Source organism: Anastrepha ludens, chromosome 2, assembly GCF_028408465.1.
Source record: "Anastrepha ludens isolate Willacy chromosome 2, idAnaLude1.1, whole genome shotgun sequence".
In the NCBI taxonomy this organism is placed as follows: Eukaryota; Metazoa; Arthropoda; class Insecta; order Diptera; family Tephritidae; genus Anastrepha; species Anastrepha ludens.
The window spans coordinates 138,702,788-138,719,480 of record NC_071498.1 but is presented as its reverse complement, the minus strand read 5'-3'; the positions used below and the strand labels follow the sequence as shown (position 1 = coordinate 138,719,480).

Below are 16,693 nucleotides of genomic sequence, written 5' to 3'. Positions count from 1 at the left end.
CGAATATTCATGGTTTGAAGGTAGTGCTCTGTATTTGATGGGATCAGAAGGGTGTGCTGTACTAAGAGCTGTCAAAATCGGGCCAGAAGATCACGAGAGAGCTATACACGCAACAATTGATACGTTTGAAGCAAGCAGTAGCCGAAAAACGGCCAGAATGGGCGACCAGACACGAGAAATGGATTTTCCATCATGACAATGCTCGACCACATGTTGCCGGATGAAAATTCTACCTCACCCGCCTTATAGCCCAGACATAGCTCTTTCTGATTACTACTTGTTTCGATGCAGAATCACCTTTCTGGAATACGGTTCACCAATGTTGAAGGTATTAAAAAATGGCTTGATGGCTTTCTCGGCGCAAAAGATGAGAAGTTTTTTTGGGATGGAATCCATAAATTGCCTGAAAGATGGGAAAAGGTGCTGCTTCCGATGGACAATATTTGGAATAAAATATTTTTTCACTTTTATACTTAAATAAATGTTTCTTTTTAACAAAAAAATACGAAATTAATTAGTTGTACAGCCAATATTTATTGAAAAAAAATTGTGTGGCTCTTTAAAAACATTGAAATTTCGTAAATTTTTGACTCATATCCTTTAATTTTTGACTCTTCCAACTCAAAGTGTTGCCGACCCCTGCTTTAAGGCAATCTTCCGCCTTCAGGCAATTATTCGTTAGACACTGGCAGCCCGTTTACACTGAGTTAATTGTGAGAAAACGAATCGCAGATTTACTTTCCAGATGGATTTCTACGGGCGTTTTTATCTCACTGTCATCTTTCTTCACGGAACTTCTTTTTAAAATTTGGAAAAATTTCATTACTGCTTCAAAATATTTGACTCTTTTCTTGCGTTGGTTGCGTTAATCTATAGGAGTTTTCAGTAAGAGCGCTTCAACTTTTGAACTTTTTTGAATAAAACACAAACGGTTTGACTTTTTTAACTAATTTTTTTTTTTTTATCATCGAGTTTGAACATTTAAGTATGAAATTCGATTTCTTTTGCATGACCACCGCGTGCACGTTTTACGAAGTCCAATCGTTGAACCCAATTTTCGACCACTCTTTTGCATAAATCGGCCGAAATTCCAGCAATTTCGCGTTCAATATTGGCTCTGAGCTCACAAATCGTCGCCGGCTTGTTACTGTAGACCAATGACTTCACATAACCCCAAAACGGGACGGCTTGTTAAATGGACCGTAAAATGGCCGTAATGCTCTTAAAGTAGCAGCAACAGAACGATTATTTTCATAAAAAATTTGCGCGATTTGCAATCGTTGCTCAAGTGTGTAGCGTTCCATGATGAAATGTATCCTAATGAAGTTTACAAATGACAAGCGAAAAATAAAAAATTTTGCGTCGTTCGCCCTCCCTATCGGAAAAAAGTTGAAGTGCACCTATTGAATAACCCATTATTTGATTTATGACAGGGTAGGTAATTAGCCGGCCGCTACAAGTCCTAAATAGTGGGAATGCCCACCTGTCGTTGCTTAGGAACAACGCCTTCTTACTGCTTGGAGCACCATTTGTGTGTCACATTTTTTTGGCAGAGGGATCGCACAGATGGTTGAGGACTTCGCTAAATTTCGTGTGACTGCGCTATTACCGCGGTTGCCCACTTCGTCTTGCTGGCGCCACTGGCACAATATGTAACTGTAAGCTTTTCTTTGTTTTTTGCTTGTTTTAGCAGTCACAATAAAAATAATGCGCTGATTATTGTGCGAGAGTAAGGATGGAAAGGATAAGTTTTTGGGTTTGAGAAATGAGATTTTTTTTGTTTTTTAAGTATTTTGTTTTTAAGTATTTACTTGTCGATAATTTCACCCCAATTTGAAGTAATTTTGAGGAAGTATTGGCTGTGCCTGGTCGAGGCAAGAAAAAATACAAAAAGCCAGGTTCATTCAATTTCTGTGAATCCGCTAGCTTCTAAGGCATGCTCCTCTATAACAGTGGTAAAAACTGGACCGCTCTCTTGTAGAAACAGTACTACTTTTCTGTACAACTACTTCACACACCTGACTCAGTTACATAGTGCAGTCACTTGAAAAGGGCTAAAAGAGTTTACAATGTTCAAAGATTGGCACCTGTTCTTATAACCGGTGCGATGCCAACCACACCATCGAAAGCATTGAATGCAACAACAAACTTCATTCCGGTAGACTTACAGGCCAGATATATCGCGCGCAGTGCGGTTATAAGGTTGAACATTTTAATTATGTGACTACGGCCACGGTAAACTCCTGGCTGGAATTTAGAGCTTCCCGGACAGGGGGACTATGTACCTTCGCCTACACTGGCCATTATAATGTTCCTACTCTCGAGGGAAGAGTGGGAACGGGACAATGTAAGACAGGGCGAGTCCATCCATGTGTACACAGATGGTTCAAAGCTCGAGGACGGGGTAGGCGGAGGTGTATATTCCAAACATCTGGGGATTTTCTTCAGTTTTCGGTTTCCGGACAAGTGTAGTCTCTTTCAGACTGAACTGATAGCAATAATAAAATATCCCAAATAGCTACAAAATGTTGCACATCTGAGATGGCTGAGTCATTTCACCTAAAAGTTACCTGGGTTCCTGACCATTGTGATATTGAGGATAACTGCAGAGCCGACGAACTAGAGAAACTCGAAACTCGATGAGTACATATACAATGATTGGCAAACATTTAAGCTGCTTATTTTTTACCAAATTGAAAGAACAGCGAACGAAAGCTGGCGTAATGCAACCACATGCAGAATCGCCCGAGAATTGTGGCCGACACTCAATGCTAAATGTAAAGAATCTCTGCTAAGACGAGATAAGCATAGTCTTAGCCCACTAATTTCAGTTATTACGTGGTATTTCCTAAACCTTTGGAGAAGTAGCCTAGATGAGGAAGAGAAAGGGACGTTCCCGCACTTTTTTTGTCATTGTCCTGATCAATCCAGACATGGATAGCCATTTTAGATAGACAGTTCTTTAATGAGTTGGAAGATCTTAGTTCTGTGGAAATCAGAGATCTTCCAAAATTTGTGCACTACACTGGTTTCAAAAGAGATAAGGAAAAGTTTCCCACGTGACATCGCAATGGGCTGTGAGTCTGAGCGTGTCCGACAGTGAACAACCGCTTCAACATAACCTAACCTAACATAGTGCAGCACTGGCCCTTCTTGGTAGTTCTTTTTAGCAAGTAATCGATTCATAAATTCCATCGCTATCCCAGCAAATGGTGTCCATGACCACCGATTCCGACTTTTCGATTCGACTTTGAACTCGCTTTTCTGTCCTGCATATTCACTGCATTGACTCTTACTTGAACTCGGGTTGTACTGAAGAGAATCAAAGTTTCATCAGTGATAACATGCGTTGAAAACTTTGACTAAGTCAGTGTGGCACCACTCGAAAACCATCCTGTCGGTAAGCGGTAAGAGAATTCGCTGTATCCATTGCGCAAATATTCATGAGAAATTTCTTCAATTCATTGTCTGCTGATCTAGAGTTCTAGCTCTCACAATTTAATTATTCGATAGGTCAATACTACTTTTTCGATTTTTTCGGCATTTTCTTCGGCAACTACTGTCACTGAACGACCGGTGTGGCGTTCGTTTTCAAAGGTTCCTCCTCCTTTTTGAGATAGCAGAGCTACTGCTTCTTTCAAGGCACATATGTATGGCTATACAGAGTCCTCAAAAATTTCTGGCCACGTCGTATTTGTCTCAGGTAGGTAGGTGAAATGGTTGAAGTACCACTCTCGCACTCCTCAAGTAGCACTAAATCGCCGTTTTGAAACCATTTTGCCACCTCCCACGGGCAGATATCTACAGCCATTCAGAGCTGTTGATATAATGGAGAAGATTGATAGAATTTAGGCTGGCACACTGCCCCAGGCTTTCGAGGAAAGGAAAACCAAATGTCTAGCTGCCAAACCCGGACATTTACAGAGAAGGCGCTTAACAGTCTCCTTCTCTGAAAGATCTCTACAACTTCTGCATGGGGCTTAAATGGTAAACCTCGCTTTTCCACCTGCATTTTCAAGACCTCCACTGGCCGGTAAACACATCTACGAGTTTGAAAACTGAATGACGTTGAGTGCTAGAACTTTCTGAGTCCTCCGTGTATTGTATTGGGGCCAAAGGATTTCGAAATTGCACATGAAGAAATCGAGCTCCATCTTTTCTGCGCTTTTTGCGCAATAAATTGTGCAACTCCCCTTTAACAACAGTCAGGAGGATGCCAATGACCGGGTAGGAGGTCTCTGAGACTAATTCACTCCACTTGCTGGCAAGCTCATCAGCAATTTCATTTCTCTCTATACTCCAATGTCCTGGAACCCATACCAGAGAAACGTTGCCTCTGACCGAAGTGCTCTAAGATTTTGCGGCATCTGCTAACAGAAAAGTAGGCGCACCTTGAAGCGGGCAATCAAAGCAAAGACGCTCGAAAAGATAATGGAAGAAATGAGTTCTTTCGGATAGGTCTTGCAGCACTTGACACTAATAACTGGTGCAACTTTGGAAGGGAAATGATAAGGTGAAAGGTAACTGTAGAAGGCGCTTGTTCGGATTTATTTCTAAACTTCTTAATTAAAATAAAAATTTTTTCATTACAAAATAAAATCAAAGAAACCCATAAACATCACTACTTCTGTGTGGTCTGTTAATGCCACAATACACTTTTAGTTTCAACTCTTGCCATCCACAGCCCAAACATGCAAAATAAGGCCACTAAGCAGTCGAATGAAATGAGAAAGAAGAACTCTTGGAATAAAAAGAAAAAAAGAAACAAAACAAAAAAAAACCTTATCGATAGCCTGCGGCTAATAACAATTGTTGCATAGCAAAGGCAAGAGGTAATAAATGCGGCTAATAGAGAGTGAATAAAAAAAAAAAACAAAAATAGAGAGTGAAGAGGAAAAATGAAAGTAAAGCTTACTTTGAGTTAAGTAGCAGCACAAAAGCAAAAGCTACGGCAAGCGCAATCGAAATCGCAATCGCCGATTCAATCAGCGTGCTTGGCGAAAGAAAACAATTCAGTTGCCTTGGGAATTAATCGACTGTGGTTCGAGGATAATTAACACATGCTCTGATTTATTTATTTGTTTTGCAAACTAGTCGCTCTCACAAAGGCAATGGACCACTATAGACACACACATACACACACTCATATCACCAACACAGAAAACATTATACTTTGTGTAACTGAAGGGAGAACAGTTGAGTGAAAGTTTATTGTAAAGCACACAATAAAGGCAAATGTCTTAATGGTAGTGGTAAGGTTGAGAAAATATTAATACGATTAGCGTTTTACTAGTATTTTAATATATGTGTATGTATGTGTACTTTACTATGTTAATGTGGTTGAATTTGAATGCAGACGAATAGGATTGCGCGCGATTACTATACTGTGGGGTCTGGGTTTGAAACCCATTGTGGCTGTACTACTCCAAATTCTAGAAAATGCCTTTTTTTTTCTCATAAAAAATTCTATAGCTGGCATACCCATCTACTTGTGGAACAATATTATTGTTGGAATTAATATTGAAGCGCATCGAGAGCTACAACAGTTCATAGAGATGCTGCTTCAAGTGAAACAACGTGCCGAGATTGGTTCCGTCGCTTAAGAGACGGTGATTTTAAGGTTGACGACCATCCGTGTGAAGGAAGGCCAAATACCTCTGGAAGACACTGATATGGAGGCATTGCTCAATGAGGATCCATGTCAAACGCAAGAAGAGCTTACTTCAGTATTAGGAGTCCACGCGAAAAGGAGTTCTACGCAAAAATACGGTGGATTGCGTAGCCGGACTTGGACTGATGAGGGTTATTTTTTTGAAGCTCGGCCGAAGGCCGCCCACGCGAAAAGAAGTTCTACGCAAAAATACTGTGAATTGTATCGAAACTGCAGAAAAAATTATTATTATTATTATTATTATTTCTTATTTAATATAGTATCTCGAATAATAATAAAAAATAATAGTAATAATAAATTAAATAATTACATTACCTCTTTAACATTGTTAACATTATATATTATTTAAAAAAAAACAGAATTTTAAAAAGCAGAATTTTCTTTTTAGAATTTTGTACATACAGAATTTTATAAATTATATTAAATTAGAAAAAAAAAATACGGGCAAAACTTTATTCTTGACAGAATTAGGTTTTGATTTGACAAATTAAAATTTTCCGAAAAGTAAGATTTTGCTTTCCTCTTGTTTGAGTAAATAAACTATACCATGATTCAATTATAGAAGGCCATGATTCAATTATATTAGTTTTAAAGGTGACACACAGATGGCGCTATTTATCACTTTATCGCGTTGGCAATACTGAATATATATTCATGACAAAGCCTCATCCCTAGGCTTTGTTTATCAGTATCTGTCATTTCGCTGAAGTATAAACAACGCAGTGTTTTCGTGCTCCGAGTATGTCAACTTTCGTGCCGTCGAAACGCAATTTGCGGGAAGCTTTGCTTTTCTGCTTCAATTTGAAAAAAAAATACTTCCCAAGCCCGTGAATTGCTGCAGGAGGCCTACCCAGACCATACTCCGTCGATTTCAACATGTGAGTACTGGTTTCGACGATTCAAAAGTGGTGATTTTCACACCGAAGACAAGGAGCGTCTTGGCCAGCCCAAAAAGTTCGAGGACGCGGAATTGGGGGAATTGGTAAACGAGGACTCGTGCCAAACCCAAGAAGAGCTTGCTGAATCATTGGGCGTTGATAAATCAACCGTTTGCAAGCGTCTAAAAGCGATGGGAATGATCCAAAAGCAAGGACATTGGGTCCGTACGAGTTGAAGCTGCGCGACGTCGAACGGCGACTTTTTACGTGCGAATTGCTGATCGAGCGACAAAATCGGAAGGGTTTTTTGCATCGGGTGGTGACTGGTGACGAAAAATGGATCCACTGCGATAACCCAAAACGCAAAAAATCATGGGGTTTGCCCGGCCACGCATCAACGTCGACGGCCAAGCAGAATATTCACGGCAAGAAAATCATGCTCTGCATTTGTTGGGATCAGGTCGGCGTCGTATATTTTGAGCTGCTCCAACCGGGCGAAACAATCACGGGGGATCGTTACCGACTGCAATTGATGCGTTTAAGCCGGGCATTGAAAGAAAAACGGCCGGAAACGGTAAAAAGGCACGACAAGGTTATTTTGTAACATGACAACGCTCGGCCGCATGTTGCTCAACCTGTCAAAAAATACCTTGGAACGCTTGGCTGGGAAGTGTTACCCCACCCGCCGTATAGTCCAGACATAGCTCCCTCCGATTATCATTTGTTCCGGCATATGAGTCTCGATTTGGGGGACCAGCGGTTCTCCTCGTACGAGGCTACCAAAATATGGGTTGAGTCATGGATAGTCAAGCAGCGGCCAGAATTTTGGAGAACCGGCATCCGGAAATTGCCCGAAAGATGGGCGAAAGTTGTAGCTAGCGATGGCCAATACTTCGAATAAAATATTTTGTACCGTTTTTTCACAATAAAGCCCCAAATCTTCGAAAAACACCTTTAAAACTAATTCAACCTCCATAATTATAATTATAATTATATTATAATTGAATCAGGATAGAAGGCTAGTCATCTATGATATAAACGTTTGCAAGAGAATTTGTTTGAAGACACGAATATATTTAGTTTTTAAAAGCTTAATTTGGCACACCACGAAAGCATTTTTAATTTAACGTCTAGCGGACATAAAGGGATCGATTCAAAAAATATACGCAGCGATTGCAGCAAAAAAGCTGGTATGTATTCTTGCTTCATTTGCATTAATTAAACAACAATTTTAATTCTATTATGTAACTGATGCATATTAACATAATTTTTTTTTTAAAGAAAAAGAAATTGACTTGCGATACGCTTTTGGGATTCCAAGTATTAGGACAATCTTTGCAACGCAAACAATCGGAAGCGTATAATTTGATTTTAACATGGCTGAACTTGTTTTTGGTAAAACTAAATACTAATGTTTTTATATAAAAAAGATTGTAATTAATTATTCTTTATATCACATTAGAATATTCAGTCAAATATTATTACTCAAACAGAAGGTGTTCGTGAAAAATTTGAAAAAATTTTCCCTTCTGCTGTAACATACATATGTGATTCGTTGTCTACAACACGAAGCAAAAGGAATAGACTCTTATCATTACCATTTATTGGAAATGATACATAAACTGTTGAGCAACGTTCGACCAGGAGTTCTTGAGAAAATAACGACAACCGAAACTGGCATTATGTAAGTATACAATAAAACTTTTCTAATTTACCATTCCTTACATATATATGTACATATATACTCATAAACACATTTTTTAGAGCTTGTATTTGGTTTCCAATTCCCTTCGTTGGCGATTTCAACACCCAAATGATGGCGCTGCGTTTACTAGTCATGTTTCTAAAGTGTGTAGATTCAAAAAGCTTTCAAAATGAACTTGATAAGATTCGAGGTGTACCCAAATCTTTCATGAAGAATGAGCCGACCGCGGCAATATCTGTTGGAAATTTTCATACAGCCGAATTCGAAAAGGTAAGATTAAACTGGATTTGAACTACGTTAAAATTTAGAATACATATGGATTAAAACACGTTTTGTTGGCAACTAAAAACTTATATCTAGCCTCTGCTCTAAAGATTTAAACAAAAAGGATGATAGGCTAATTGGCCTGAAATTCTGTGGTTTCGTATGTGTGGTTTTCCCTCCTTTGGAAATGAATACTTCTTTTACTTCTGCCCATTTCTTGGGGATATAGTTATTACGTATCGCTGCCTCAAAAATTAGGGCGAGTGTAGGTGCAATCATATCTTTTGTGTGTTGCAAATCAGCGGGAATGACTCCACTGGGTCCCGGTGATTTGTAAGGTTTGAAGCTGCCAATGGCAAATTTTATGTTATCCTCCGTTATAAAATCTATTGGGGGATTCTCGTAGTGAATAATAGGGTGGGTTCTTCTGTCTTTTTTGCAGAGACAACCTGGAAAGTGCGTCTGCATTAGTAATTCTAGTGTTTCTTCACTGCTGGTTGTCCAATTGCCATTCTCTTTTATGAGGTAGCTAGGGTTGCTGGGACTTGTTGATACTACTTTCCGGAGTCTACTGGTCTCCGAAACACTTTCTATCTTTTGACAGAGGCCTCTCCAAGACGCCGTTTTTGCTGCCTTTATGGCATACTTAAATTTAAGCTGGCATTCTTTGTATCTGCCCCACGAGTTGGTTCTCCTCGCTCCTCCGTCAATCCATTTCTAATCGATTGCACGCTTTTGGAATGATTCAGAAACAGAGGGCCTGGGTTCCTTATGAGTTAAAACCAAGGAATGTCGTTTTTTTGCTGCATTGCCTGTGAACAACTGCTCCAGCGCCAAAAAAGGAAGGGGTTTCTTCATCGCATCGTGACGGGATTCATTACAGCAATCCAAGGAAAAGAAAGTCATGGGGACTGCCCGGACATGCTTCTACGTCGTCGCCTCGGCCGAATATTCACGCTGCGAAGGTTATTCTATGTATTTGGTGGACTAAGTTGGTGTTATTTATTATGAACTGTTAAAACCAAGCGAAACCATCACTGGGCATCGGTATCGACGTCAATTGATGCGATTGAGCTCAGCACTGCACGAGAAGCGGCCGCAATACGCGGAGAGGCATGAAAAAGTGATTCTACAGCATGACAACGCTCGGCCGCACGTTGCCAAACCCGTTAAAACCTACCTGGAAATACTGAAATGGGATATCGTTCCCACCCGCCATATTCTCCAGATATTGCGCCGTCCAATTATCACGTGTTTCGATCAATGGCACATGGTCTAGCTGACCAGCAGTTTCATTCATATGAAAACATCAAAAAATGGCTCGATCCGTGGAAAGCCTCAAAAGATGAACAGTTTTACCGCGACGGTATACGAGATCTACCAGAAAGATGGGAAAAAGTAGTAGCCAGTGATGGGCAATACTTTCAATGAGTCACATGCAGCTATTTTTTTCAGAATAAATTTGTATTTTCATCAAAAAAACAGCGAAAATTTAGTTGCGAACCTAATAAAAGGTGGTTAAGTTTCAAGGGCCGGTGTTGATTTTGAATAAATACAATTTTTTTAAGAAACTATTGTCATTTCTCCTTACTATGACAATATTAGTATGGTTCAATTACGCATGGAACAAAATATTGGCCAAATGGCCACCACAGCTTCGGCGGCACACCTGCATCCGATGGTCCAAATTTTCGATGACGCTGAGGCATAATTGAGGTTCTATGCCGTTAATGTGCCGAATTATCTCATCCTTTAGTTCTTGAATTCTTGCTGGCTTATCGACGTACACCTTTTCTTTCAAATAACCCCAAAGAAAGAAGTCCAGCGGTGTTAAATCACATGATCTTGGCGGCCTATTGATATCGCCGCAACGTCAGATTATTCGGCCATCAAATTTTTCGCGCAAAAGAGCCATTGTTTCGTTAGCTGTGTGACAAGTGGCACCGTCCTGTTGAAGCCATATATCGTCCCCATCCATATCTTTCAATTCGGGTCATAAAAAGTTCATTATCATCTCACGATAGCGAACACTATTCACAGTAACTGCCTGACCGGCCTCATTTAGGAAAAAATACGGCCCAATGATGCCGCCGGCCCATAAACCGCACCAAACAGTCACTCTTTGTGGGTGCTGTTGGTTTTTCGGCAATCACTCTTGGATTATCATTCGCCAAAATGCGGCAATTCTGCTTATTGACGAATGTACTGAGGTGAAAGTGTGCCTCATCACTGAAGATGAAGTGCGCGATATGCATTTTGATTTGAACGCCTGTTTCCATAATAAGCCTGAATAACTTTAACGCGTTGGTCGATTGTGTGTCTTTCCATTGTTCCACTTGAGTTAGTCTGAAATTGGAAAATGTCAAATGAAATGCAGAAAAAAGCTTGACGGTTAGGTGTGGTTTACATTCAACATCAGCCCTTGAAATTTAACCACCCTTTATATATCAAATGATTGGCCAAAATTCCTTTTTAGTTTTTTTTGCTATGTTGAGCGAAACTACGTTCTATAATACTATATTAAATTATGTTCTGTTATGTTACGTTATGCTAAATTATGTTCTGCTATGTTAAATTTTGTTATGTTATGTTAAATTATGTTATGGTATGTTAGTTTAAGGTATGTTATTTTATTATGGTAAGTTAAATTATGATAATTATATTAAATTAAATTACTTTATGTTAGTTTAAGTAATGTTGTTTTGTTATATGTTGATAATTATGCTCAGTTATGTTATAATATGCGCTGTTATGTTAAATTTTGTTATAGGTTAATTTATGTTATGTTGTTTTAAGTTATGTTATCTTATTATGTTAGGTTAATTTATGTTAAATTATGATATTTTATATTAAATTATGTTCTGCTATGTTAAATTATGTTACGTTAAATTATGTTATGCTACTTTAAGTTATGTGACTTTATTATGTTAGGTTAATTTTTGTATTCATATTTTATATTGAGCTATGTTATGTTATTTTATGTTACGTTATGTTACTTTAAGTTATGTTATTTTATTATGTTAAGTTAAATTATGATAATTATTTTTTTATTACGTTATGGTAGTTTTAGTTATGTTGTTTTGTTATGATGTTCCAGTTACATTAAGTTATGCTCTGTTATGTTAAATTTTGTTGTGTTATGTTAAATTATGTTATGTTGTGTCAAGTTATGTTACCTTATTATGTTAGGCTAATTTATGTTAAATTATGATATTTTATATTAAATTATGTTCTGCTATGTTAAATTATGTGATGCTACTTTAAGTTATGTGACTTTATTATGTTAAGTTAATTTTTATATTCACATTTTATATTGATCTATGTTATGTTATTTTATGTTACGTTATGTTACCTTAAGTAAGTTATTTTATTATGTTAAGTTAAATTATGATAATTATTTTTTTATTAAGTTATGTTATTTTTAGTTATGTTGTTTTGTCATGATGTGATAATTATTTTCAGTTAAGTTTAATTATGCTCTGTTATGTTAAATTTTGTTATGTTATGTTATGTTATGTTAAGTTATGTTGGCTTTCAAAGAAAATTGCATCTCCCAAGAAAATCGGATGCTTAACAGTGCTTGCGTAGCGAAATAGGGTTGCCCCGTTTTTTCATTTACATCAGTAATAATATTGGTTTAATTTGTTAAATAAGTTTTTTATAAATATGCTGCTGCTATTTTTAATTGATTGAACACAGCATTTCCATTAATGCTATCCTTTTTATTTTCCCTATTCGCTTACTCCATTTCACATTGCTGTTGTTGCTATTCGCGCCATTCTTTGAATTTATTCGTAAAATAATATGTAGGCCACAACGCAGGCCTACACTTCTCCTATTTTCAGTCTCTTGTCAGCTATCATCTTACCAAATCAACCACACACACACACACGCACATACACACACACACACACATTAACTTACATTAGCTTGGCAACTTTTGCAAGAGCTCGATTACTTTCCCACTTTTCTTCTTCAATTAATTGGGCTTCTTAGCAATCACCTTAAGCGATACGCTGTATACGAAATGCTGAAATAATTATTGATGAATTGCTTAAATGATGTTTAATTATTTAACACTCATTGTTGTTTGATACAATCTTTGCACCCGCACTCGCTTAACTGCGCATATTTACCTGTAGATAGAATTACTTTTTCCACCTAAAAAGAAAACATCAGCACACAAACAAATAGGTATATTTCATTTTGCTTTGCATTATGTTTTGTTGTGGTTGCTGGTGCTTCATAGCTCCTGGTTATCTTTGCAATTCAAACGAAAGCGTTGAAAATTAAATCTGTCTACGCTTTTGAAATATTTTTTATTGATATTTCATATGCCCGCTATTTCACCTCAAATTTAATTTCATTTTTTTATTTCAATTAATTTATTTATGATTTTTTTTTATTATTATTATTTTATTAGTACAGATCTTTCTTAAATAAATCAAATTAAATAAAAGCAGAAATCCAACTTTTTTGATAACATCACCACCACTCGCTGGTGTTGAGCACCCATTCAGCCAAACTTTTATCCGTAATTAAATATTCTTTGATAAGATGGAGAAAGGGTAAGCTATAGATGAATTAAATTTTAAAAGGAGAATTTTACAAAAACAAGTGAGGCCTTGTCGAACATTGAAGTGTTTACAATTTTATCCTTTCGGCTGTCTCTCCTCTTTGAAACTTTAATCCTGTACATTTACAGCCTACTCATAAATATTCCCAAGGAGTTGTATTCTCTTCTATTCTTTCATGAGAAAAAATGCTCTAATTCTAAATTACCGAGGAAAAAATTTTTCCTCGAAATATTGGGGAACATCGAAACTGCTGAACTATTTATTTTTGACACTTCTAAGAGATGTGAGTTGGGGAAAATGAAGTATGTGAAAGAGTTGACCAATTTGGATCTGCCCCATGGCATCGTCAGTGCCTTAACGGCAGCTTGACTAAGAAAAATTGTTAATATCTTTCTCGTTACCTACAGGTGTGCAAATACTTCTGCCTAAAAAACACTAGCAATATTCGGCAGTTTTAAGAAAATATATAAGTTGGCTGATTTAGAGAGAATTCCTGCTCCGACTCCCGATTTCATCTTGTAATCGTTAGTAAAGGCAGAAGTACCAGTATCGGTACAGATTTTCCCTTCTTTCAATTCCTGCCTACTTGGTAACGCTGCCCTGGCACGACTCTCAAACTTCAGTTTGCGGATAGAGAGATCTGTATGAAGTCCAGAGAAATGCGGGGTTAACTGCCTAAATATGCCGCCGTGTCCCTTGAGAGATTGCCTCCAGAGGCAAACTTTCTTTAACCTGATTGCACTTTGAGCAGGGATGGAAATAACGTGAAAGTCGAAGGGAAGAAAGTGCAATAAGGGCAGCACTCGGACAAGTTCTACATCCTCCGGTGATGCCAATACAAATACAATGACACACAATTTTAAACAACAAAACAACGTATTAAAGTGATTGAAACTCCTTAAGAAAATAAGTGTTGAGGATCTCAGTCTTGATCTCAGACTTGATTGATGTAAACTTCGATTAGGTATTCACTACTCACCACTCTAAATACAACCCTACCTGGTAGCCAAAATGGCAACGGATCTCTCTCTTGCGCGGTGATCATGAAGTTAGAAAACTAAAAGGCTGAAGGCAAAAATCCAATAGTAAAAATACAGAAGGCGTAAAACTGTTTGGCAAGCAAGCAAAAAGGGGCGAAAAAAGCAGAACATTAAAAAGCAATTTTAGGTGAATAGAAATGGAAATGAAATAGATTTATATTTTTTGTGTAGTATAAACTTAGCAAATTATTATTGTAATAAATCCAACTATGAACAAAATGTAATACTTTTAAATAAGATCAATATTGGAAATTAAAATATTTTACAATATTTTTAACAATAAATTAGGCTGTCAATAATCTGACTGTTTTGCGGATGTTTTAGACGTAGATATTTAGTCGACACTTAAGTGATGCCATTTTTTACATATACAGTCTGTGCCAGAAGAAATGAACCGGTTTTTTTTTCTTGTAACTTCAAGATATATTTAGTTCTACTTTTAGCTGCGTAATAGTCCCACTCAAGGGCTACGATGAAAGTGCTAACTCAGATTAGTGTCGCTCGCATCTTTCCCGTAAACGCCACCAAACAAAAATGAGTGAGAAGTACGCAAAGCGTTCGAGACGGTATTTTTATGCACGCATTCGAAAGGGCCGAAATTGTCTTACGCCGCGGCTGCAAAAGCAATTAAAAAATCAAAAAAGTTTGTTGTGATGTGGAAGCAGCGGTACAAGGTGTACTTGTGTACTTGAAATGTTTATGACTTTTCCGAGCGCGGCTGGAAGCGAGAGATGACAAAAAACCAAGAAAAGTGATCGTCCAACTTTGTAAGCGGGATTCTTTTTTGCGACTACGCCAAGCACGCCCAATTCTTGCTAAAAAGGGAATAGATGTGAGTTCAATACCATCGAACGACAACTGAAGGAGGCGCACATATCCTACCGTCCCACATCATCCAAGCCACTGCTCTCAGAAAAGCACATTGAGAAACAACAAAACAAGAATATGGCGTCGCAGTATTTGATTGATATTCCCAGTCGCCAGACGCCAACTCGTGCATCATGTTTGCAAAATCTAGTCCTATTTGTCGACGAGCTACGCAGAAAAGCTGGTTCAAAACATGAAGAAGATGCCAGGCTATACTCGACAACGATGGAGACTACACGGCTTATTGATTAATTGCGACTCGTAGGTTTTTACATACTTTCATGTAAAATAATTTTAAATACATATCTTTTATACTTCATGAATAATCACGGTTCCTCTTTTCTGACACATACAGTAATTGTTAAAAGTCGTATTTTGAATAAAAATTTTGAAACCTGAAAAATCTAAATTTTTATATAATTTATTTTAAGGGGGGGGAGCCTGGTTTATAAGGTCAAAAAAATCAATTTTTTTTTTCGTTTTAAGCGATTCCGAATATATTTCAGAATATTCACACAAAGTTACAGAGCCTAATTCTCAATATTTCCGTAGATACAAAGCCAAAGGTAGGCGAGCGTTAGGTAGTTACGCTGTGACCGGACAACTTCTTCTTTTCTCGACTTTATCTTCTTTTCTCGACTTTTCATTTTTATGATTTCTTTGAATTGACGTACATGAATGAAAAAAAAACTAATGAACCTTTTGAAATGAATCATAGCTTGTTCCCTTCAGTATTAAATTCTCTTCTATTTGAACTAACAAAATAGATAAAAAAATTTTTTCAAGATTTTTATACCAAGTTGAAGTGAATATTTTTTTATAGAAAGGCAGTTTTTTCTTTAAAACCTCCAAAAAGTTGAAATTTTGGAATTTCTCTCAGTTTTCTTAGTTCATCTAGAATAAAAAATCATGATACTTGGAAATCCATTTGATTTTTTTGCTTTAGATAATAATTACGAGCTGTGTCTTGTACGCCAGTTGGAAACCCCAGCGTTGTAGCGCTCTAGTAATTTCTATGTTAAACATTTTTTTCAACTTATTTTAACCAGTACAAAAATTTTTTATACTTTCACTTCATTAAAAGATAGAAAAAACTTTGCTGTGCTAAATTAATTTTTTCCTTAAAAACAAAATCGCAAAGAGATGCAATTTTTAGACCTCATAAACCAGGCTCCCCCCTTAAAAGAGCATCTAAGCGCGTTTTTTGAAATGCCCTTTTCATGCTATAGGCAGTCACACTAAATATTAACATTAAAAATATTAAGATAAAAAATATTAATATAACACAATTTTTTTTTCCTTGTCCACTCCTTCCTGGAACATAGGGCGTCGACAAGTATCTTCCACCGTACACGGTTCTGTGCTGTTGTTTTTGAATCGTCCCATGAAATGTCGGCATCTGCTAATTCGCGCAGCATCGACTTTCTCCAAGTGTTTTTTGGTCGACCGCGACCTCTGCTCCCTTGCGGATTCAAGTCTAGTGCCATTCTGAACATATAAATATTAACATTTTTCTTACTTTAAAGCATCAAAATCTGGTTTTGTGATATAAATAATTTTAAATGAATTATGACAAAGTCCAAATGGTGTTTGTTATAAAATTTATTAATCGTGAACATTTTTTTTTTAATTCTCGATGCCTACAAGCCATTGTTTACAAACTACTTCTTTAAAGGGTCATCAGCCTCTCT

General features: G+C 37.2%; 1 protein-coding gene across 1 annotated transcript in view; it reads left to right on the top strand.

The window, feature by feature from the left end:
* Positions 1–8,020: 8,020 nt before the first annotated feature.
* The window catches only part of LOC128855095 (uncharacterized), a 120,876-nt gene continuing 112,203 nt past the window's right edge, over positions 8,021–16,693 (top strand). The window contains exons 1-2 of the mRNA XM_054089720.1: positions 8,021–8,233; positions 8,314–8,524. Of these exons, the coding sequence (XP_053945695.1) occupies positions 8,160–8,233; positions 8,314–8,524 (285 nt within the window). The 5' untranslated portion in view covers positions 8,021–8,159. The remainder of the gene's footprint in view (positions 8,234–8,313; positions 8,525–16,693) is intronic.